The sequence below is a fragment of the Moschus berezovskii genome, chromosome 17 (genome assembly GCF_049115385.1).
Source record: "Moschus berezovskii isolate FMDL1 chromosome 17, NW_MosBer_1.0, whole genome shotgun sequence".
Classification (NCBI taxonomy): domain Eukaryota; kingdom Metazoa; phylum Chordata; class Mammalia; order Artiodactyla; family Moschidae; genus Moschus; species Moschus berezovskii.
In genome coordinates, this window is record NC_142476.1 from 62,306,201 (window position 1) to 62,331,052 (window position 24,852).

Sequence of the window (24,852 nt, forward strand, 5' to 3'; positions counted from 1 at the left end):
GTCTGCATTGTTTTGTATTTAGGTTGTTGTAGCCTTATAAAATGAACAGGGGGGCCATGTCCCCCACCCTTACCCATTTTGGATCTAGAGCAGTTCTTATAATACTGAGGTTTATCTGTTTCTTACGTAATTGGTGGAACTCACTTTAAATCACCTTTGCTTCAGTGAGGTTTTGTTTTCTTCTTATTTTGTTTGTTTTCCAGGTAGATTTTATACTATTGATTCAAGCTTTTTAATGGTTATAGGTCTCTTTGGTTTTCTATTTCTTCCTGAGTCAGTTTTGGTAAGTTACATTTTTTTCTATGAAAATTATCTATTTTCTCTGAGTTTTCAATTTTATTTGTATAAGATTGTTCAGAGTGCACTCTTTCTAGTTTTAAAATCTCAATTACATGCGTATTTCACCCCTTTCTTCATTCCTAATATTGTTTATTTATGCTTAACTTTTTCTTCCTAAGTTTTCACATAGAGAATTTTACTAAATATTTTCCAGGTTTAGTTAGAATTCTTCTGTGGACCATTAATTATTTAGATGTGTGCCTTTTAGTAGTCATAGTACAATATTTACTTATTTGGTGTTTATAGAAAGTTTTCTTTTACTGAAGAGTGGATCTATTTGTTAGCAGTTTTTTAGCATTTGTCAAAATTATGTTTTGATTTTGCAAGGGCCAATTCTTGTAACTGTTATATATTTGTTTGAAATTATGAATCTTTTTCTAACTTTTGGTTGGAGATTTCTGTAATAAGATTAAAGTTGTAAACTTTGTTGTTCAAAATTTTAATATTCTTACTACCGTTATTTCTTTCTGATCTATTTTTTATTTAAAAATCCTTACTATGATGTTGAATTTATTAATTTTCCCTTGTAATTTTCACAGTTCTTTTCTAGCTGTGTTGTTAGTTACATATTATTTAGGATTGCTCTTCCATGGTATTTTCTAATTATGTTAATAAATGATTAAAAATCATAATGATCATCTTGGCCTTAGAATCTAGTTTGACTGATAGTTAATACAACTCCCTTAGCTTTCTTTTGTTTAGCATATGCCTGGCATATCTTTCCATCCTTTTTCTTAAAATATGTTTCTTAGTTTCTATGTCTAGGTGCATTAAACAGATTATTGCTGATTTTTCCAAAAAATTTTCATTTTGGTTTTGTCATCTAGTGTGATAATGGTGCTTTTTGATAGGTGAACTTAATCATTTATGAATTTCATTATTAATTTGTTTGTATTTCTTTCTAGTGTCTTGTACTATTTACTATAGATTTTGCTTGTTTGTTTGCATCATGCTTCCCACCCCCTTTCCTGCTTTTTGTTGGCTGGGTCAAATTTTTTTTTTTTTCCCTTTTTGGAAGTTATACATTCTATTTCAAATATTTTAATGTTTATCTTAAAAATTTTAGCATCTATCATTTATGTAAAATCTAGTTTTCCCCATATTCCTAATCAAAGAAAAAAACTTAGTTTATCTTATATCATGTACAAAAATTAGCTCAAAATGGATCAAAATCCTAAATGTAAGAGTTAAAACTTACATTTAATGGGCAGAGGGAGTTTTATGATATTGGATTTGGCAGTGATTTCTTGGATATGACAGAAAACAATATGCAATAACAAAAATAGATGAATAACTACATCATCATTAAAAATTTCTATGCATCAAAAGATACAGTTGTTATAATGAAACAGCAGCCTATACAGTGGGAGAAAATAGTTGCAAATTGTATGTCTGACAAGAGGTTATTATCCAGAATATATAAAGAATTCCTGCAACTCAATAACAAAACTAACAACCCAGTTCAAAATACGCAAAGGATTTGAAGTCATGTTTCTCCTAAGAATATAGACAAATGACTCCACATCACTACTCAATATGGAAATGCACATCAAAACCACAATGAGATACTGCTTCATACCATTAGGATGGCTACTATAAAAAAAAATAACAAGTTCTTATAAAGTTATGGGAAAATTGGAATCTTTGTGCACAGCTGATGGAGATGTAAAACGCTGTGGCCACTGTGGAAAACAGTATAACAGTTCTTCAAAAAGCTGAAAGTAAAATTACCACATGATCTAGCAGTGCAACTCTTGTGTACATGTTCCACAGAATTTAAAGCAGAGTCTCAAAGAGATATTTGTTCACCCATGTTCACAGCCGCATTATTCACAAAAGTCAAGGGATGTGAGCAACTCAGGTGTCCACTATTAGATGAATGGGGAAAAACATGTGGTATATCCATATATTGGAACGTTCAGTTCAATTCAGTCGCTCAGTCGTGTCCGACTTTTTGCGACCTCATGAATCACAGCACGCCAGGCCTCCCTGTCCATCACCAACTCCCGAAGTTCACTCAAACTCATGTCCATCGAGTTGGTGATGTCATCCAGCCATCTCATTCTCTGTTGTCCCCTTCTCCTCCCACCCCCAATCCCTCCCAGCATCAGAGTCTTTTCCAGTGAGTCAACTCGTCACATGAGGTAGCCAAAGTATTGGAGTTTCAGCTTTAGCATCAGTCCTTCCAATGAACACCCAGGATTGATCTCCTTTAGAACGGACTGGTTGGATCTCCATGCAGTCCAAGGGACTCTCAAGAGTCTTCTCTAGCACCACAGTTCAAAAGCATCAATTCTTCGGCAATCAGCTTTCTTCACAATCCAACTCTTAAATCCATACATGACACTGGAAAAACCATAACCTTGACTAGACAGACCTTTGTTGGCAAAGTAATCTCTCTGCTTTTTAATATGCTATCTAGGTTGGTCATAACTTTCCTTCCAAGGAGTAAGCGTCTTTTAATTTCATGGCTGCAATCAGCATCTGCAATGATTTTGGAGCCCAAAAAAATAAAGTCAGCCACTGTTTCCCCATCTATTTGCCATGAAGTGGTAGGACCAGATGCCATGACCTTAGTTTTCTGAATGTTGTGCTTCAAGCCTACCTTTTCACTCTCCTCTTTCACTTTCATCAAGAGGCTTTTTAGTTCCTCTCCCCTTTCTGCCATAAGGGTGGTGTCATCTGCATATCTGAGGTTATTGATATTTCTCCCAGCAATCTTGATTCCAGCTTGTGCTTCTTCCAGCCCAGCGTTCCTCATGATGTACTCTGCATAGAAGTTAAATAAGCAGGGTGACAATATACAACCTTGACGTACTCCTTTTCTTATTTGGAACCAGTCTGTTGTTCCATGTCCAGTACTAACTGTTGCTTCCTGACCTGCATACAGGTTTTTCAAGAGGCAGGTAGGTGGTCTGGTATTCCCATCTCTTTCAGAATTTTCCACAGTTTATTGTGATCCACACAGTCAAAGGCTTTGGCATAGTCAATGAAGCAGAAATAGATGTTTTTCTGGAACTCTTTTGCTTTTTCCATGATCCAGCGGATGTTGGCAATTTGATCTCTGGTGCCTCTGCCTTTCCTAAAACCTGCTTGAACATCTGGAAGTTCACGGTTCACATATTGCTGAAGCCTGGCTTGGAGAATTTTGAGCATGACTTTTCTAGCATGTGAGATGAGTGCAATTGTGCGGTAGTTTGAACATTCTTTGGCATGGCCTTTCTTTGGGATTGGAATGAAGACTGACCTTTTCCAGTCTTGTGGCCACTGCTGAGTTTTCCAGATGTGCTGGCATATTGAGTGCAGCACTTTCATAGCATCATCTTTCAGGATTTGAAATAGCTCAACTGGAATTCCATCACCTCCACTAGCTTTGTTCATAGTGATGCTTTCTAAGGCCCACTTGACTTCACATTCCAAGATGTCTGGCTCCAGGTGAGTGATCACACCATCGTGACTATCTTGGTCATGAAGATCTTTTTTGTACAGTTCTTCTGTGTATTCTTGCCACCTATTCTTAATATCTTCTGCTTTTGTTAGGTCCATACCATTTCTGTCCTTTATTGAGCCCATCTTTGCATGAAATGTTCCCTTGGTATCTCTAATTTTCTTGAAGAGATCTCTTGTTTTTCCTATTCTGTTGTTTTCCTCTATTTCTTTGCATTGATCGCTGAGGAAGCCTTTCTTATCTCTCCTTGCTGTTCTTTGGAACTCTGCATTCAGATGGGTATATCTTTCCTTTCCTCCTTTGCTTTTCTTTTCTCTTTTTTTCACAGCTATTTGTAAGGCCTCCTCAGACAGCCATTTTGCTTTTTTGCATTTCTTTTCCATGGGGATGCTCTTGGTCCCTGTCTCCTGTACAATGTCACGAACCTCCGTCCAGAGTTCAACAGGCACTATATCTATCAGATCTAGTCCCTTAAATCTATTTCTCACTTCCACTGTATAATCCTAAGGGATTTGATTTAGGTCATATCTGAATGGTCTAGTGGTTTTCCCTACTTTCTTCAATTTAAGTCTGAATTTGGCAATCAATAAGGAGTTCATGATCTGAGCCACAGTCAGCTCCTGGTCTTGTTTTTGCTAACTGTATAGAGCTTCTCCATCTTTGGCTGCAAAGAATATAATCAGTCTGATTTCGGTGTTGACCATCTGGTGATGTCCATGTGTAGAGTCTTCTCTTGTGTTGTTAGAAGAGGGTGTTTGCTATGACCAGTGCGTTCTCTTGGCAAAACTCTATTAGCCTTTGCCCTGCTTCATTCTGTGCTCCAAGGCCAAATTTGCCTGTTACTCCAGATGTTTCTTGACTTACTACTTTTGCATTCCAGTCCCCTATAATGAAAAGGACATCTTTTTTGGGTGTTAGTTCTAAAAGGTCTTGTAGGTCTTCATAGGGGAGAAGGCAATGGCAACCCACTCCAGTACTCTTGCCTAGAAAATCCCATGGGCGGAGGAGCCTGGTAGGCTGCAATCCATGGGGTCACTAAGAGTCAGACGTGACTGAGCGACTTCACTTTCACTTTTCACTTTCATGCATTGGAGAAGGAAATGGCAACCCACTCCAGTGTTCTTGCCTGGAGAATCCCATGGACAGGGGAGCCCAGTGGGCTGCTGTCTATGGGGTCCCACAGAGTCGGACACGACTGAAGTGACTAAGCAGCAGCAGGTCTTCATAGAACCGTTCAATTTCGGCTTCAGCTTTAAAATAACATCCTGATCCATTCTACAGCATGGATAAACCTTTTAAAAAACATGCCAAGTGATACACAGCAGACACAAACGAACACATTATTGTACAATTTCACTTGTATAAAGTACCTAGAGTAGTCAAATTCATAGCAGGTGTAGTGGTGGTTGCTAGGGTCTGGGAGGAGAAGGGGATGGGGGAGTTATTATTTAATAGATTTTCAGTTTTGTAAGATGAAGAGTTTTAGAAATGGATGGTGGTGACAGTTGCACAGCAATGTAAATGTACTTAATGCCACCGAACTATACACTTGGAAATGGTTATGATGGTAAATTTTATGTCATGGGTATTTTACCATAATTAAAAATAATAAAAAATAAGAAATAAAAAATGGAAAACCAAGAAACTCAGAACATTTTAATCCTAATCAGTTCCTTAGTAACTTGTTGTTTTCTGGTATTTTAGTTCCATATTGTTTTTCATCTTTTGAATAGTTATTCCTTCCTCCTCCTCCCCCATCTCCTACTTCTATTGCTCCTGCTCATCTTTATTGTACTCTTTATTGCCCTATTTCTCCTTTTCTTCATATTTATTTTATCCAATTAATCTCCATTTAGGTGCATGTTAAAGTTTACTAATATCTTTGTTCACAGTTGCTTCTAGTGTCACATTCTTTCCTCTGGATTATGTTTCTTGATTCTGAAGTATATCCTTTAGTACTCCTGTTTAACTAAGAGTCTATATGTGGTAGTTCACTCACTCTTTGTAAGAAAATATCTTTATTTAATCTTCATTCCTGTTTTATAATTTAAGTGGGTAAAAAATATAATATTGACCATTACTTTTTTTTATCACTTTGAAAAATACAATTCCATTTTCTTCTAACAGCTACATTAGCATTAATAATTCAGCTGTCAGTCTGATTATCATTTCTTGGGTAGAAAATCTCTTTTTATTCCATAGGTTTTTAAAATCTCTTACCTTTGGTGCTCTGTAGTTTACCAAAGTGTACAGATGTGGATCTGATTTTATTTCTTCATATCTTTTATTTCAACAACTATAGTTTTTTCCATTCTAGGACTTTATTTTTTTCAGCTTTTTCTTATGCTTTAGATTTTTTAACATCTAATAATTTTTAGCATACTTATTTGATGAAGTGGAACTGATGATGTTTGAGGTCTGATTGTGTTGTTTGTTTGGATTTCTGGCTTTTGCTCATAAATGCAATGTTTCCTCATTGAGTTATATTACCGTATTCTGAACTCATCTTTTAGTGAATTTTTATGTGTGAGAATTATATGAAGCCACGTTTGAGCATGTATCCTCCGGGTAGTTTTGAATCTGTTATGAGACGCTTTCTAGGGGCACCTAACCTGATGCCAGTATTTTGCCAGTTTCTTGGCCTGAGAATTTCTGAACCACAGAAGTCCTGTGCATTTGAATCCCAAGTGGTAGTTCTATGTGACCTAAAAGTTACGAATTTCTAAAGGAGTAAATTTTTTTTCGCATATGTCACTGTCTTTCTCTGCTGAATGGCAGCTTTTGAAATTCACCTTTTTACTTACAACATACCCTTTAGGCCTGGAGAAGGGATTGGCTACCCACTCCAGAATTTATGCCAGGAGAATTCCATGGGCAGAGTAGTCTGGCAGGCTGCAATCCTTGGGGTCACAAAGAGTCAGACACGACTGAGCAAACGGCTGACTGACTAACACATGTGCGCACACACACACCTTTTAGGATAAAGATTATATGGGGTAGGCTTTTACTTCAAACGTCAAGTAAGCACAGGATCTTTCCTTTTGACCTTATGTATATGTTAAAAGTCAAGTACCTAGAAAACGAAAACAATTTCCCAACTGCACTCCTGCTCTAATGCTTATTGCCCTGGTTTCCAATCATTTCTTGATTACCTATATCTAAGAATGTCTCTTTATTTAAAGGCTCATTTATACATTTAGAAAATGGTTGTTATATTTTATCTAGTATTTTTAAGAATTTTCAAGTTACTTAATCTCAGTATTGCCAAAGAAGTCTGTTCTAATGATTATTAAGAATGGTACTTTAGGAAATTCAGAATATTAACCATTATTTTATCTTGAGAATGTTCATTTCTTGGTATGTTCTCTAAAAACATATAAAGAACTAATTTTCTTTTATTTTGGGATACCTTAAAAGATATGTGCCCAGGATCTGTTTTTTGCTCTTGCTTTCTAAGTTATATCTACCTTGCCATAATTGTATGTTCTCTGTTTAGACTCAGTGTTTTTTTTTTTTTATTTTTATTGGAGGCTAATTATTTTACAATATTATATTGGTTGATTTTGCCATACATTGACATGAATCCACCCCAGGTGTACATGAGTTCCCCGTCCCGAACCCCCCTCCCACCTCCTTCCTCCCTTTATCCTCCCTCTGGGTCATCCCCGCATACCAGCCCCGAGCATCCTGTAACATGCATCGACCCTGAACTGGTAGACTCAGTGTTTTGAAGAATATTTTTCCCCTTTTACAATTTTTTAAATAAATAAATAATTTGCAGGACATTATTAGCATTTATTTAGTTAGATTATCTTTAAAATGTTTTAAAATAATCTCCAAGCTGTTTATAATAGTAGCCAGGTTTTTTTCTGTTTTTTCCCCCACATAATAAATTGTAAAATTTTCAAAGTTCCACTTAATATATGACAATGTTGGACAGATAATATCAATAATAAGAATGTTCTAAAATAAATATTCAATTTGTGGTTTGTGGCTGTGGTGTTCAAATCATATATTTTTACTCTTAAGTGTAGTCAACTAAGTAACAGCTATAATAAACATTCTATGGTGTTAAAATTCTGGAGAATTTGTTGGTGTGGTGATTATATATGTTTTAACTTATATGCACAAGGAGACTAAGTTCAGATAATGACAAAATTGAAGTTGTTATGAAATAGTGCTTATTGTGTTTCTATGTAAATATAAACATTTCTAATTAAAATAATTATTTATTTCTAATATATTATGGTTGATTACTAACAATGTGAACTTCTTCAGGTCCAATCCTCAGTGGCTGTTGGAACTCCAGATTATATCTCTCCTGAAATCCTTCAAGCCATGGAAGATGGAAAAGGCAGATATGGACCTGAGTGTGACTGGTGGTCTTTGGGGGTCTGTATGTATGAAATGCTTTATGGAGAAACACCATTTTATGCAGAATCTCTGGTGGAAACATATGGAAAAATCATGAATCACAAAGTTAGTATATTTTACTATTTTTCATATTAGTATGGCAAATAATATATATAATAAAATTCAAATGTGATATTTAAATAGAGAATAATTTTCCAAAAACAATAAATAATCTAATTTCTATGCTAGTAGGGAACATGACAAACATGAGTAATCAAAATCCATAAATTATTTTTAAAAAATCTATAAAGTATGCATAAAATTGTTAGTCCTCACCTTGTAATTTATCAAAGATGCTAATAAGTAGAAAATTAAATGATCTCTCCAGTAGAGTAACAAAGATCCTGAGCAGGCAATTTATATATCATTATTACTGTAGTATAATTATAACCATGACTAGAATGCATTTAAAATCCTCGATCTTAATAGTAATATATACATGAAAGCCAAATTAAAATAAGAATGGTGTATTTTTTCTCCCTGTCAAATTGGCAAAGATGAAAAGAAAATAGTACTTGTTACTATAAGTGATCCATTGAAAAGAACAGTGTTAGTCATCATTGACAGGGGTGTAAGTTGATATAATCTTTCTGTCAAGAAGTCTGTAAGTATTCATCAACAACCTTAGAAAGAAATGGTTAAAACTTTTGGTTGAGTACCTTCAATACTAAGAATCTACCATAAGGAAATATTCATAGAACAAAGCTATATGTGTAAGAATACTTATCCCAGTATTATTTATGATCATCAAACATTGGAAACAGTCCAGATGCATAGCAGGAAAGAATAAAATTTTAATCCATTTACTACTAAATGAAATAGATTGTATAAGAAGAGGGAGACTCTAATTATCAGTCTCAGAAGATTGTAATTGCAAAAACCTAGAATATGAATAGGAATATCCCATAAAGGGAGTGGTAATGTTCTTTTTAATTTGTTGTGGTAGTACAATTATAATTAATTGCTATATATATAGTTGTTGTTGTTGTTAGTTGCTAAGTCATGTCCGACTGTTTTGTGACCCCATGGACTGTAACCCGCCAGGCTCCTCTGTCCATGGGATTTCCCAAGACTACTGGAATGGGTTGCCATTTTCTTCTCCAGGGGATCTTCTAAACCAGGAATTGAACCCAGGTCTCTTGCATTGCAAGTGGATTCTTTACTACTGAGCCACCAGGGAAGCCCCAAATATATGTATTATATATATATATATGTTAGTTTTACGAAGTTGATGCTTTTCTGTCTAGCTGCGAAGATAATCTGCTAAATAGTTATAAAGAGTTTGAAAACAAGAAATAGCCCCAAAGTTGTCAATAGCATGTAAAGCATTTCTGATAGAAGTCATTGTACTGTAACATGGTTGTTGAGAGCAAAGATTCTGGAATCAAACAGTTTCAGTTCAAATCTTAGCTCTACCATTGATTATGTAACCTTGAGCAATTGTTTTAACTGTTTCTTTGTTTCCTTTTCTATAAATGAGTAATACAGTTGCTCTGAGGATTAAATGAGCTAAACAAGTAACATACTTCTAGTAGTACATGTTACATTCTTTATAAATGTTTAGTATGAATCATTAGTGTGTGACTTATATGAATGTTATCATATAATCAATATCATAATATTGATTATGATATCATAATATCATAATCATTATCATAATCACATATACTGTTGATTATGTAAATTCTATTACATTTAGTGAACTCTTTTTATTTTGACTCCTTTATTTAAGGAGTTTTTACATTTATTCTTTCTGTAGTACATGTATGACTAAGTTACATATGAAAAGTTCTTTTAGGAAAACGATCCTTTTAAATTTGTTCTTGAATCTCCTTTAGTGTCAGTACTTTGTACCAGTACATATTTATTAGATATTTTTAAAAGAAAATATATTTTTAAGAAGGTCAATGTTAGCATCAACCTGCTTAGTAAATTAGTGATTTATATTTTGTTTCTATTATTCTCTATTTAGGAGAGGTTTCAGTTTCCCCCTCAAGTGAGTGATGTGTCTGAAAATGCTAAGGATCTTATTCGAAGACTCATCTGTAGCAGAGAACATCGACTTGGTCAAAATGGAATAGAAGACTTTAAGAAGCACCCATTTTTCAATGGAATTGATTGGGATAATATTCGAAACTGTGAAGCACCTTATATTCCGGAAGTTAGTAGCCCAACAGATACGTCGAATTTTGATGTGGATGATGATTGTTTAAAGAATTCTGTGAGTATGATTGTTTAAAGAAGTTCTGTCTCTCTGCTTTTTTAAAAAATATATGGTTATAAAGTAATTTTATAGGCCACCTTACCATTTATCACTTCAACAGTTGTCAAGGCACAGGTAGACCTTGAAAAAAACCGCTTGCTTACTGAATGAGATCTGAAACAAAAGGGCAGAGCATCTCCTGGTTCAGCTCTGGCTGGGAACATGTGTGTAGGGCAGTGCAAATTTTTCTTTGCTCTGCAAATATCTGAAAATAACTACAAAAGTATTTGTGAATATTGGTTTGGGATTACAAATAAATTTTAACAACTAGGCAAATTCACATATATGGAATACATGAGTAATGATTGTACTCTCAATATCCATCAGACTTTAAATCTTTCTTTTCTTTTTATTAGAATTCTACAGTAGCAGTGTTTATGGTCTCAATTTTTTATCACTGAATGTCTAGACCAAACTTATCAGTGTTTGTAAATTGTTGACAGTGAATTTTTATAGCCCAGTCTACAGTTTATAGTTATTCATTTTTTTACCAGATATTTCTTCCTCCTTTAGGAAACGATGCCCCCACCAACACATACTGCCTTTTCTGGTCACCATCTGCCATTTGTTGGTTTTACATATACTAGTAGCTGGTAAGTTTGAAAAGTTAATGTGATTTGGATAATTTAAAGCAAATTAAAAATGAATTGAGGTTTTAAAACTATAATGCATAAGAGAGCCTTGTAAGTAAAAAAAAATTTTTTTTAATAGGTTGAAGCTGCTTCTAGGAAAAGTTAAACATTACAAAGTGAATAAAACATATTAAAAAAAAAAGAATCTTAACTCATTTTATAGGGAGAAAGAATAGAACACAGAGAGAGCGCAGAATCTGTTAGCAGTGGAACAGGAATTAGAAGAGTCTTAGGCTGTTGAAGTGGAAAAGGCAGTGGCACCGCACTCTAGTACTCTTGCCTGGAAAATCCCATGGACAGAGGAGCCTGGTAGGCTGCAGTCCATGGGTTCGCTAAGAGTTGGACACGACTGAGCGACTTCACTTTCACTTTCATGCATTGGAGAAGGAAATGGCAACCCACTCCAGTGTTCTTGCCTGGAGAATCCCAGGGAAGGGGGAGCCTGGTGGGCTGTCGTCTATGGGGTTTCACAAGAGTCGGACACGACTGAAGCGACTTAACAGCAGCAGCAACAGGCTGTTGAAGAAATATTTTCTAGGTTCCGAACATCAGTCTTTCAACCCATCGATCTTAGCCCTTTTTCCACTGACCCTCATTCTATTTGTATCTTCTCTTTCTTCCTCATGAAAGTGAAAGTTGCTCAGTCATGTCCAACTCTTTGTGACCCCGTGGACTGTACAGTCCATGGAATTCTTCAGGCCAGAATACTGGAGTTGGTAGCCTTTCCCTTCTTCAGGGTGTCTTCCCAATCCAGGGATCGAACACGGGTCTCCTGCATTGCAAGCGGATTCTTTACCAGCTGAAGCCACAAGGGAAGTCTCTTTCCTCCTTACCATTCCTTAAATTTTGTTGAGAATGATTACAGTCACCCTTTGGGTACTTCTCAGTACCTTGACTATCTCATTCTATGACACTGGTTTTGCTAAGTTACCATTCCTTATTACAACTCAAGTTTTCTGCCTGTACCTGTGCAGTTCAAATTGTCTAGAGAAAAATATCTGAGTACTCTTAGTGATCTTACTTTAAGTTCATGATTACCAATCCCAAGTGCCCCTTATTGCTGCCTGGCAAATATACTGTATTACCCTAGTGTATTCACTCTTCACTCTCCTAGGTAACTATTTCCTACTTTGCATCACCGACTCTGTGGACATGAGTTTGAGTGAACTCCGGGAGTTGGTGATGGACAGGGAGGCCTGGCGTGCTGTGATTCATGGGGTCGCGGAGAGTTGGACACGACTGAGCGACTGAACTGAACTGAACTGAACTTTTCCTCTGAAACCTCTGTCATTCTTACTCTCACCTGATGACCTCACTTCTTCTTTCACAGAGAGATTGCAGCGATCAGCAGACAGCTTCCACAAGCCGCATCACCTCATTAACAGCCTACATACCTCTAGACCCATATACTCTTCTTTATATGTATGACTGTGTGAGCTCCCTACCTAGCGCCCATCCCTTCTGTTCCTTCTTGCTTACTCTAGTGCGTTGCTGTTACATCATAAAATTTCCCTTTTGTGTAATTCGCATAACAGATCGTTTCCATCAGCTCACAAAATGTAGGTTTTTCTTTCATCTTAAAACAAAATACAAAATCTCTCTTAATCCAACTTTCTTTACCTGCTACCAACCATTTTTATGCTCTTCAGTACAGCAAAATTACTTCAAACTGTTGCCCTGACTTTGTCCATTTTTCTCATCCTCTTCTTTCTTGGTACCATTCCAGTCAAGTTTGTGCTCCCATCACATGTCGCAAACTGATTTTGCGAAATTGATTTCACCACTGGCCTCCACAGCGCTAAATTTGGTGGTCATTTCTTTGGTCCTAATCATCCTTATTTGCCTAGTCTCATCTCCTTGCCACAGCTCCTTCCCATTACGACACTTTCCAGAACACTTGCCTCATTTCTCCTTGTCTTTCTGGCCACTCCCACTCATTCTCCACATTCCTCCTAATTTCCTGTGGCTTGTGGCTTCGTCTTTGAATCTTTTCCATTTATACTCTCTGATGCTCCCCTAGGTGGTATTTGCTGATGACTTCTAAAATGTATATTTCCAGCTGAGGCCTCTCTTCTACTTAAAATCTCTCTTAATCACCTACTTCAGATGTTCATAATGTCATTTCTTATATTTCTCTGAACCTATCTGACTGATTCTGCTAAACGTAAGTCATGGTATGTCACTCACCCATGCAGGACCAATCCTCACTGCCCCCACCTCCGGTGGCTTCAAACAAAGTTCTTATGAGACCCAACAAGGCTCACTTTATCTTTCTCGTTTTATTTCCTACTACTCCTGCCTTTGCTCACTTTGCAACCCCACAGGTCTCCTTTCTGGCCTGTGAACATGCCAGAGAACTCTTGCCTCAGGACTTTTGCACTTCTTTTTTTCTTGTATTAAGTTTATTTTATTGAAGTACACTTGATGGTGTGTTTGTACTTCTATTCCATTTGCCGGGAATGTCTTTCCTCTCATATTACCTTGACAGGGCCACTTATTTTGGCCACTTATTTTTTCTGGACTTTTTCAAGGTTACTTTCTGAGTGATGACTTTCCTGACCACTTTATCTACATTTTAATTTACTCCCCCTCAATACTTCATTTCAAAAGGCAGAAAGGGGAAATGAAGTTTCCTTCCTTTCCTGTTTTTTGTTTTCTTCTTAGCCTATTAACATTGCCATGTACTAAGTATTTCCTTGTTTGTTTATTTTTTTCTCTGCCACTGGAATAAAAGCCTCTATATGGGCACATTTTGTCTGTTTTGCTCACTGCTGCATGTCCAACACTTCAAATGTTTTAAATTAAATTGTATTGAGTTAAAGCATTTCACTTAAAAATTTTTAATCAAAGTATAGTTGATATACAAGTTACAGATATACAGTATACTAATTCACAATAGTTAAAGTTATATTCCATTTATAGTAATTATTTTTGGCTATATTCCTTGTGTTGAGCAGTGTATCTTTGCTTATGAAGCATTTTATATAAGTAGCTTATGAAAGCATTTTATAATTACACAGAGGACCATGGTTGGTGCTTTTAATTGCTGTTTCACTTAGGTGGTCACATTGTTTTAAGCTACCAGTAACCCTTCAGCAAGCTTCATTTTATAATTTATGGTTACTAGAATAAATTCAAGATAATTGGGACTGTTTAAGTTTTTATTTTCAAAAATGCTTCTAAGGAATTCTCTGGTGGATTTAGGACGTGGTGCTTCCGCTGCAAGTAGCCTGGGTTTGATCCCTGGTTGGAAAACTAAGATCCTGAAAGCCATGTGGCATAGCCCCTGCTTCCAAAAGGTTGTTTATGGTGATTTTGGGGAAAAAAAAAAAAAAGTACTTTGTAATCACTCCAGATGGCTAGCTGTAACTAGATGTTCAAATCCATGTTCTAAATGAACTATTTCAGAAGGTTATCTTTTCTCTTCAGACTTATTATTTCAGTGTAAACCCATATTTTCCCCCTTTTTTTTTTCCAGTGTTCTTTCTGATCGGAGCTGTTTAAGAGTTACAGCTGGTCCCACGCCATTGGATCTCGATGTTAATGTGCAGAGGACTCTAGATAACAACTTAGCAACTGAAGCTTATGAAAGAAGAATTAAGCGCCTTGAGCAGGAAAAACTTGAACTTAGTAGAAAGCTTCAAGGTAAATATATTTTAAAGATAATGTTTTCCCTTTTTGTATTGGACTCACAATGTAGAAACTGTTTATTGTGATTGTTTTATCTTGAAAAGAACTTTTTTTATTAAATGGAAAAATGAAATTTATGCCGAATACAGTATAAGTACAGTATAATGCTGTGTTGCTGTGCTTAGTTGCTCAGTCATGTCCAACTCTTTGTGACTCCATGGATTGTAGCCCACCAGGCTCCTCTGTCCATGGGGATTCTCCGGGCAAGAATACTGGAGTGGGTTGCCATGCCCTTCTCTACGGGATCTTCCCAACCCAGGAATCGATCCCAGGTCTTCCACATTGCAGGCAGATTTCTTTACCGTCTGAGCCACCAGGGAAGCTCATACAGTTTAATACCACTTATGTAAACTCACAAAATTAACAGTAAACAACAAAATAGCATTTGTTTCCCACAAGTACGTATTTATGTATATAAATCTGTGGGAATAAATACCTCTGGGGAAAGGAAAGTAGTATTCAATACTGCTAATGAAAACGGAGCCCTTCTCATCCTATAGTAACACTTTATATAAGACTCCCTACCGTATTTCCTCAAAAATAAAGTCCTTAAAAATTCTAGCTTCTAGTGAACTGTCATTCTCTACAGTGTCACTGGGCTTCCCTGGTGGCTCAGAGGTTAAAGCGTCTGCCTCTAATGCGGGAGACCCGGGTTCAATCCCTGGGTCGGGAGGATCCCCTGGCGAAGGAAACCGTAACCCATTCCAGTATTCTTGCCTGGAGAATCCCATGGACGGAGAAGCCTGGTAGGTTACAGTCCACGGGGTCGCATAGAGTCGGACACGACTGAGCGACAGAACGGAATGGACAGTGTCACTGCTGTTGTAATATTTGGTGATTTTAAAATGCACATTAGTGAACCTTTTAATATTCTGACTTCCTTGTTGATTCTTCACTTTCAGTGAGCTTGTTCTCCACCCTCCCTCTGCCACTCCTTCTGGTGGTAGTAAGACATATCTTAGATTACAGTGTCTAAAATTCTTTATTAATCTCAATTTCAAGCAAACCTTCTGTATATTCCTGCTCGTAATTTTCTAGTTAACTCTCTCTGGTATCTTAACTGTGATGTCCTTCAATTCCACCGTTACCTATAATTCTATCACCCTTTCCCTATTCCCCTTATACCCTCAGATCTCATTCTTGGTCAATCTTAATTACACCCTTACACTCGTAAATCTATTGCTCCTCTTTCTGTTAGTCACACTCCTTTGGCAGAACCCCAACCATGTTTAAATACTTTGCATTTAACTATGTGGCTGAAATTTGCTTACTGAAAACACACAACATGCCAGCTAATCCCACTTGGAATTCTTGAAAAGTAATCTCAAATTTACTAAGATCTTGATGCTGCCCAGCAATCCTGCTTTTTTTCCTTAGTTCATTTCTCTAGCCTGTGTTGCAAAATCCAATGATTATTTCCCAGTCTTCGTCTTCTCGCCTATCAGAATTTGACCCAGTTGATCATATTCCTCTCCTGATAGCACTTTTTCTTGGCTTTTGGAACACTTTATCTCCTGGTTTTCTTTTTCTTAATAAGCCAACTGTTTCCAGTCTCATTTGCTGATTTGTCCTGAACTCAAACCTTTCAAACATCTATTTTCATTTTCTTTAGGTATATACCCAGAAGTAGAATTGCTATATCTTTAAGGTAGATTTATTTTTGAATTTTTGAGGACCCTCCATATAGTTTTCCAGCTTCTATAAGGGTTCCCTTTTCACCACATCCTTACCCACACATGTTGTCTCTTGTTAGATATTCTAACAGGTGTGAGGTGATATCTCATTGTGGTTTTGATTTGCATTTCTCAGATGATCAGTGATGTTAAGCATCTTTTAATGTGTTTTGTTGCTCATTTATAATGTTCTCTTTGGAGAAATGTCTGTTTAGTTTTTCTGCCCTTTTAGAAGTCAGATTGCTTGCTTCTTTGTTATTAAGTTGTGTGAGTTCTATGGCTCACCTGTCCCTGGGATTCTCCAGGCAAGAACACCGGAGTGGGTTGCCATTTCCTTCTCCAATGTGTGAAAGTTAAGAGTGAAAGTGAAGTCGCTCAGTCTTGTCTGACTCGTAGCGACCCCATGGACTGCAGCCTACCAGGCTCCTCCGTCCATGGGATTTTCCAGGCAAGAGTACTGGAGTGGCTTGCCATTGCCTTCTCCATACTTTGGATATTAACCCTTTATCCAATGTACAGTTGCAAAAATTTTCTGCCATTCTATTTTTTTCCTTTTTTTTTTTTTTTTTTGCTATACAGATACTCTTGAGTTTGATACAGTCTATTGATTTTTTTTTCTTTTGTTGTATTTTTGACATCATATCCAAAAAAAATCATTGCCATGGCCTGTGTTAAGGAGCTTTTTTTTTTTTTTACTACATTTTCATCTATGAAACGTATGGTATTGGATCTTACGGAAGTTTTTGAAACATTTTGAGTTGATTTTCATGAGTAGTATGAGTTAGAAGTCCAGTTCAGTGTTCTGCATGTGTTTCTCTGGTTTTCCCAGCACCATTTGTTGAAAAGACTGTCTTTTCCGTATCAGGTTCTTGACTCCCTTGTCAAGTATCAGTTGGCTGTATGTACTGGGGTTTAACTCTGGGCTCTTTATTCCATTGGTCTCTGTGTCTGTTTTGTGCCAGTACACTACTATTTTTAACATTATGGCTTTGTAATATAGTTTGAAATCGGGATACTTCCAGGTTTGTTCTTTTTTCTCAAAATTGCTTTTAATATTCAGTGTTTTTCATGGTTCCACAAACATTTAGGATTGTTTCTTCTATTTTATGAAGAATGCCTTTGGTATTCTGATGCAAGTTGTGTTGATTCTGTAGATGGGTTTGGTAGTATGTATATTTTACCAGTATTAAATCTTCTGATCCATGAACATGGGATGTCTTTCTGTTTGTATCTTCTTCAATTTCTTTTAGCAAAGTCTTGTCATTTTTATTGTACATATCTTTCACATCCTTGGTTAAGTTTATTCCTGAGTAGTTTTGCTTTTGATGCTATTGTGAATGGGATAGTTTTATTTATTTATCAAATATTCATTATTAGTGTAAAGGAATGCAGCTAATTCCTATATGTTAATTTTGTATCCTACACTTAACCAAAATAGTTGATTAATTCCAACACTTTTTTTGGTTGCCTCTTTGAGATTTATACCTATAAAATCACATTGGCGATTACTGACAATTTTACTTCTTTTCAATTTCAGTGCCTTTTTTTTTCTTGCTTAATTGTTATAGCTAGGAATTTTAGTACTGTATATTGAATAAGAGTAGTAAGAATGGCCATCCTTTTCTTATTCTGGATCTTAGAGGAAAATCTTTCAGTTTTTCTCCATTGAGTATAATATTATCTGTGGGTTTGTTGTATATGGCCTTTACTGTGTTGAGTTATGTTCCTTCTTTAACCAACCTTTTAAGGGTTTTCATCATAAAAGGATGTTATATTTTTAAAAATGCTTTTTCTGCATCTATTGAAGTTTTCAGATCATGTGATTTTTTTCTTTCAATTTATTGATGTGATGCATTACATTTATTGTTTTGTGTGTGTTGAGCTATTCTTGCATACCAGGGGAAAATCTCATTTGATCATGGTGTATAATCCTTTTAATGTGTTCTTGAATTTGATTTGCTAATATTTTACTGAAAAACCTTACATCTATATTCAGAGATATTGGTTAATACAGTTGGCCCTTGAACAACACAGGGGTGTGTGACACAAGCCCTGTGCAGTCAAAAATCTGTGTATAACTTTACAGTTGTTCCTCTGTAACCATGGTTCTGCATCTGCAGATTCAACCAACTGGGGATCATGTAGTACATATTTACTGAAAAAATTTGTGTATAAATGAACCTGTGCAGTACAAAGTGGTGCTGCTCAAGGGACAGCTGTGGTTTTCTTGTGGTCTCCTTATCTGGTTTTGGTATTTTGGTATCAAGGTAATGCTGGCTTCATAGAATGAGTTTGGAGGTGTTCCCTCCTCCTCGGTATTTTGGAAAAGAGGAGGATTGATGTTAATTATTCTTAAAATGACTGGTAAAATTCATCAATGAAGCCATCTGGTCCTGAGATTTTCTTTTTGGGAGGTTTCTGATTATTGATTCAGTCTCTTTACTCGTTATTGGTCTGTTCAGATTTTCCAGTTTTCGTGATTCAGTCTTGGTCAGTTTTGTTTCTAGAAATGTGTTCGCTTCTTCTAGGTTATGTAATTTCTTGGCATACAGTTATTCATAGTAGTCTCTTACGAGCCTTTGTATTTCTATAGCATCCCGTGTAATGTCTCCTCTTTCAGAAAGTTTTGTCACTTTTTTTTGTCTTTTCAAACAACCAGCTTTTAATTTGATTGATCCTCCTGGTAGTTTTTCTTGTCTATTTCATTCATTTCAGCTCTGGGCTTTATATTTCCTTCTTTCTGCCAACTTTCAGTTCAGTTCAGTCATGTCCAACTCTTTGCGACCCCTTGGACTGCAGCATGCCAGGCTTTTCTGTCCATCACCAACTCCTGGAGATTGCTTAAACTCATGTCCATCAACTCAGTGACGCCATTCAAGGGCTTAATTTGTTCTTCTTATTTAATTCCTTGAGATGTAAAGTTAGGTTATTTGAGATATTTCTAATATTTTAATAAATGCATTTTTTTGGCAATAAATTTTCCTGTCAAACTGCTTTGCTGCATCCCACAAATTTGATAATGTCATATTTCCAGTTTCATTAGTTTTGAGATTTTTTTTCCTCTTGATTTCTTCTTTCACCCATTGGTTGTTCAGAAGTATATTGTTTAGTTTCCACATGTTTGTAGATCTTCTCACTTTCCTCTTTTTATCAATTTTTGTTTTTATACCATTGTGACCAGTGAAGATAATTGGTGTGATTGCAGTCTTTTTATGTTTGTAAAGATATGTTTTTTGTCCTGTCATATGATCTGTCCAGGAGAATGTTCTGTATGCACTTGAGAAGAATGTATATTCTGCTGCTGTTGTATGGAATATTCTTTATATGTTTGTTAAACCTATTTTTCTAAGATGGTTCATTTCCAACATTTCCTTGTTGATTTTCTGTTTGTACATTTTATCATTGCTGAGAGTGGCATACTGAAGTCCCCTACTATTATTCTGTTGTCTGTTTCTCTCCTAGGGTTTGCTAGTATTTAATATATTTTGGTGCTCTGCTGTTTGGAGTTGTTATATCTTCCTGATGTGTTGACCCCTTTTTCATTATAATGACCTTCTTTGTCTCTTTGTTATCGTTTTTGGCTGAAGTGTATTTTGTCTGATATAAGTATGGCTACACTCATTTTGTTTTGCTTTCTGAAATACTATCTTCCATCCCTTCACTTTGAGCTTATTTTTGTTGATAGAGCTGAAATGAGTCTCTTGTAGGCAGCATATAGTTGGAACTTGAATTTTTTTTTCCAGTCATCCACTTTGTGCCTTTTGTTTGGTAAATTCAATCCATTTAGGGTGATTATTGGTATGTAGGGACTTATTACTACCATTGATCTTTTGCCTTCTGGTTATTTTGTATCTCCATTGGGTATTTTCTTCTTTTTTTGTCTACCTTTGTAAGTTGATGATTTACAATGGTGATTTGCTCATTGTTCCCTTTTTTATGTCATGTCTTTCCTCTAAATTTTCCCTTTGTCTTTGCCATGACATTTACATAAAATATCTAATTGATAAACTAGTCCTTTCTCTGCTGATAGCAACCCATCTTCACTCACCTATAGAGGTTTCATCAGTTTATATCTCCTATTATATTTTTGATGTCACAAATGATCACTTTTTATGCTGTGAATTTGCTACCAAATGGTAGTAGCTATAGTAAGTTTTAATGCTTTTTTCCTTTAACATTTATGCTATAATTAATTAACACACTATTCTAAAATACAGTTACAGTTTTCTAATTCTGACTGTATTTAGAGTCTTGTGTATTTTCATCTTTTTTGTTTCGGCTTGGAGAACTCCTTTCAGCATTTCTAGTGGTGGTGAACTCTCAGCTTTTATTTGTCTAGGAAAACCTTTATTTCTCTTTCATATCTGAAGAATAGCTTTTCCAGGTAGAGTATTCTTGACTAGGAACTTTTATCTTTCAATGCTTTGAAAGCATTATTCTGCTCTCTCCTGGCCTGTAGAGTTTCTGCTGAGAAATCTGCTTATTACCTAGTGGAGATTCTTTTGTAGGGTACTTTCTTTTTTCCCCTGCTGCCTTTAAAATTCATTAATACTGACTTTTGACAGTTTTCATCCTAAAATGTGTTGGAAAAGATCTTTTTGCATTGGGACAGCAAGGTGTTCTATTAGCTTCATAGAATTGTGTGTCCAGTTCTTTCTCCAGGTTTGGGAAGTTCTCAGCTATTATTTCATCAGATAAACTCTCTGCCCCTGTCTCCGTCTCTTCTCCTTCTGGTATACCCATTATTCTTATTTTTACTTTTTAAATGCAGTCTGATAACTCTTGTCGGGTTTCTTTACTTTAAAAAAAACTTAGTTCTCACTCCCCTTACACCCAAATCATTTCTCAGTTCCTGTCCTCCACATGGCTTATTCTTTCTTCCATCTGATCTGTTCTACTCCCAGTGCTTTCCAATGCAGTATTCCTCTCACTCACTGAGTTCTTCAGCTCCAGAATTCTTGTTTTGTTCTTTTTTGTAATATCAGTCTCTCTAGTAAGTGCTCCTTCTATTCACTAATTTTATTCCTGACTTCACTGAGTTGCCTTTCTGTGTTTTCTTGTAGCTTGTTGAAGTTCTTCATAATTAATGTGAATTCTTTATCAGTTAGATTGCAATATTGTGTATCTTTGAGACGGTTGCCTAGAAAATTGTCATTTTCTTTTTTGGATACTGTATTACGTGGGTTTTCATAGTGTTTCATGAAATGTGTCTCTGCCATAACATTGAAGTAGCAAACACCTTTCTCATTTAGGGAAGGTTTTCCTTTGACCCTTAATTCAGCAGATTAGCAATCAGAAGCCTTTCTTTTGCTTTCCAAAAGGTGGCGCTATAGCACAAATTTTGGGTTTCTCTTCCCAGAGCTGACTCACCACTAAAGTTTGGAGTGTGTGCATGGTAAAAGCTGTTGGCAGAGTCTAGGAAGTGTCTGCTTGGTACCTGGACCTTTTTGGTGGAAGAGCCCAGAGATCTGTGGACAGAGCAGCCTTCTTTGCTTTCTTACCCTCACTCTCCCCTTCAGAAATCCTCCAGCTGTAGCCCTCCTCACAGCCCACTTAGCCCTCACTCATCACTTTCACTTTCTACCTCCTCTGCTAGAGGTCACTGCTGCCAGTACCTTGCATCTGTAGCCTCCTCCAAGGTCCAGTCGACCCACTTTCAGATGTGGGTGCAGGGCAGAAGCACTTTTGTTCAGTTGAGGATATCCAATTAATTGTAAATTGAAGTGGAAAGGAAAAAGGAATGACTCACAGGGACATGATACTGACCTCACTCAGTTTTGACTTTTAAACGGTGACATGCATAAAGTGTACAAGTATTCTAAAGTGTACTCCCTATAAATGTTTGTATTAGTGTACTTTTATGTAACCTCCACCCCAATCAGTATATAGAACATTTCTAGCATAGCGTAAAGTTCCATCATGCTCTCTTCCCAGTTTGTAACCTACAACTCTGAAGTAAACAGTATTCTGAATTTTTCAGGATTAATTTTACCTTTTCTTGAAGCCATACAGTATCTCCATTCATACAGTATATTGTCATTTGTGTCTATTTTTTTTTTCATAACATGGTTTTCCATGTTATGTGTATCAGTAGTTTGTCCTCTTTAAAAACTGCTGCTTAGTATAGTATTACATTGTACATAAATGCTAAAATAAATTATCCAATGTCTGAATTTTTCTGACTTTTATTAAAAAATAAAACAGATTGGATGGCTTATAAACAACAGAAATTTATTACTCCGAGGTCTGGAGTCTGGAAATCCAAGATCAAAGTGCCAGCATGGTCAAGTGAGAATTTATGGTCACTTGGTCAAGCCAGTGCCTTCTTGCTGTGTCCTCACCTGAGGGAAATGGCTAGGGATCTCTGGGTTCTTTCTTATAAGGCAGTAATCCCATTCTTGAGGGTTCCACTCTTATAACTATAACTTAAACACCTCCCAAAGCCCCACCTCCTTATTACATCATTTTTGAGTAGGATTTCAACATAGGAATTTTGAGGGGGGGGACACAGATATTCAGACCATTTCATCCAAGCGGTTGTTGTTGAACATTTGAGTTATTTCCAGATATTGACTATTATAAACATGGTTTCTGTGAATGTTGTTATGTATTTCTTTTGATGATCATATGTACTTATTTCTCTTGGATATCTACCTTGCAGTAGGATTTCTGGGTCATGGGATAGTGTATTTTCAGCTTTAGGAAATATTGCAGAGTTTTCAAAAGTGATTAATTGCATCAGTAGTTTCACTTACTGTATATTCCCATCAGAGCTAGATACTGTCAGCTTTTCAAAATTTTAACCGTTCTAGTATCTGTATATTGGAGTTTTGCTATGATTTTAAGTTTGTATTTTCCTTGTAGGTAATGAGGTTGAGTATCTTTTCATATATTTACTGTCTATTTGAATTTTCAGTCTTGTGAATGTTCTTGCCCCCTTCTTTTTCATTAGGTCTTTACATGTCTTTTAAATAAGTTTTGTTTTACCACTTCACAAACAATATCAGACCCTTATAACAGCCCTTTATGTCGTTGTTTTATAGTTTCCCTGTTTCTGTGTTGTAAACCTTTCAATACTTTTATTTTATTCTTGCTTTAAATATTTACTACTCATTTATTTTTAAAATATCTTTTTATTTACCCACATATTTACTCTTTTTGTATTCTTTATTTTCTCCTCCTAGTGATCCATGTATCCATCCAGAACCTTTTTTCTTTAGTCTGAAAAATTTCTTTTAGTGTTTCTTATGATTACATGTATTGGGACTAAATTGCTCAGATTTTGTTTTTCTGAGATGCCTTTATTTTGCCTTCATTTTTGAAGAATATTTGCTGGTTTAGAATTCTAGCTTGGAAGGTGTTTTCTTTCAGTGCTCTACAGATTTCATGGCATTGTTTTCTGATTTCCAGTATATTTGAGAAGTCAGCTGTTAGTCTTGGTTTCTTGAATATACTCCAGCTGTTTTTAAGTATTTCTCCTTAACTTCAGTTTCAAGCAGGATGGCTATGATCTACCTGGTACCGTTTCCTTGTATTAATGTAAATCCCGTTTGGGATTCACTGAGCTTCTGAATACTTGATTGATATCTTTCATCAATTTTAGAAAATTCTGTTCATAATCTCTGAATATTTCTTTTGCCCCATTCACAATCTCCTCTCCTGGGACTCCAGTTACATATATCTTAGACTGTGTCCCTTATTCCTTTTATTCTCAGTCTTATTTCTTCCATTCTTAGGTTTTTTTGTGTTTAATTTTCTACTGACTTGCCTTTAGGTTCATTTGTCTAGTCATCTACTATATCTGTTCTGATATGAAGTCCATTCAATGAGTCTTAATTTCAGATATTGTCTCTTTTAGTTCAGGAATATCCATTTGCTTTATTCTTACAGTTTTCAGTTCTCCATTAAAATTCCCCATTGTTTGTTTACTTTTTTGTTTGTTTTCTTTAATGTATTAATAATAGTTGTTTCAAAGTCCTGACCGCTCATTAAAACACCTGGAGAGAGGAATAGCTACTGTGTACACAGCCCTAACAGTGGCTGCATAGCAGATTTGTGTGCCTGTGAAGCCAGCTAGATAGGTTGTCTCTTTTGTTGTTAAAGTCACTAAAGATAATAATAAAAAGAGTTGTACTGAAAAGGACAGTGGGTAACTATGATAAACAGGTAATGGGCATTTTAGAAGATCTGGGATTTATCGGAAGGACAGAGGTGGCAAAGAGGAACAAGGAAACCTCCTGCACCTCCATACCCTGCAGTGTGGGGGTTGTAGAAGGAAAAAAGCGACTGATATCCAGTGGATATTTTTATGACTCCCCATTTTCTACTCTCAACTTAGATGTCTTAAAAAAAGAAAAGATGTTTTTTAAAAATAATAAATAACAGAATGTACCA

The 24,852-nt window shown here is 36.0% G+C and overlaps 1 protein-coding gene across 16 annotated transcripts in view; it reads left to right on the forward strand.

Moving 5' to 3' along the window:
* CDC42BPA (CDC42 binding protein kinase alpha) overlaps positions 1-24,852 on the forward strand; it is a 297,091-nt gene that overhangs the window by 153,426 nt on the left and 118,813 nt on the right. For 15 of the 16 annotated variants that reach the window (XM_088845512.1, XM_088845513.1, XM_055419752.2 and 12 more), the window contains exons 7-10: positions 8,066-8,266; positions 10,173-10,421; positions 10,977-11,056; positions 14,574-14,740. In XM_088845512.1, the coding sequence (XP_088701638.1) occupies positions 8,066-8,266; positions 10,173-10,421; positions 10,977-11,056; positions 14,574-14,740 (697 nt within the window). Of the gene's footprint in view, positions 1-183; positions 284-8,065; positions 8,267-10,172; positions 10,422-10,976; positions 11,057-14,573; positions 14,741-24,852 lie in introns of those variants that run through there. The other variant, XM_055419764.2, reaches the window with a different exon arrangement.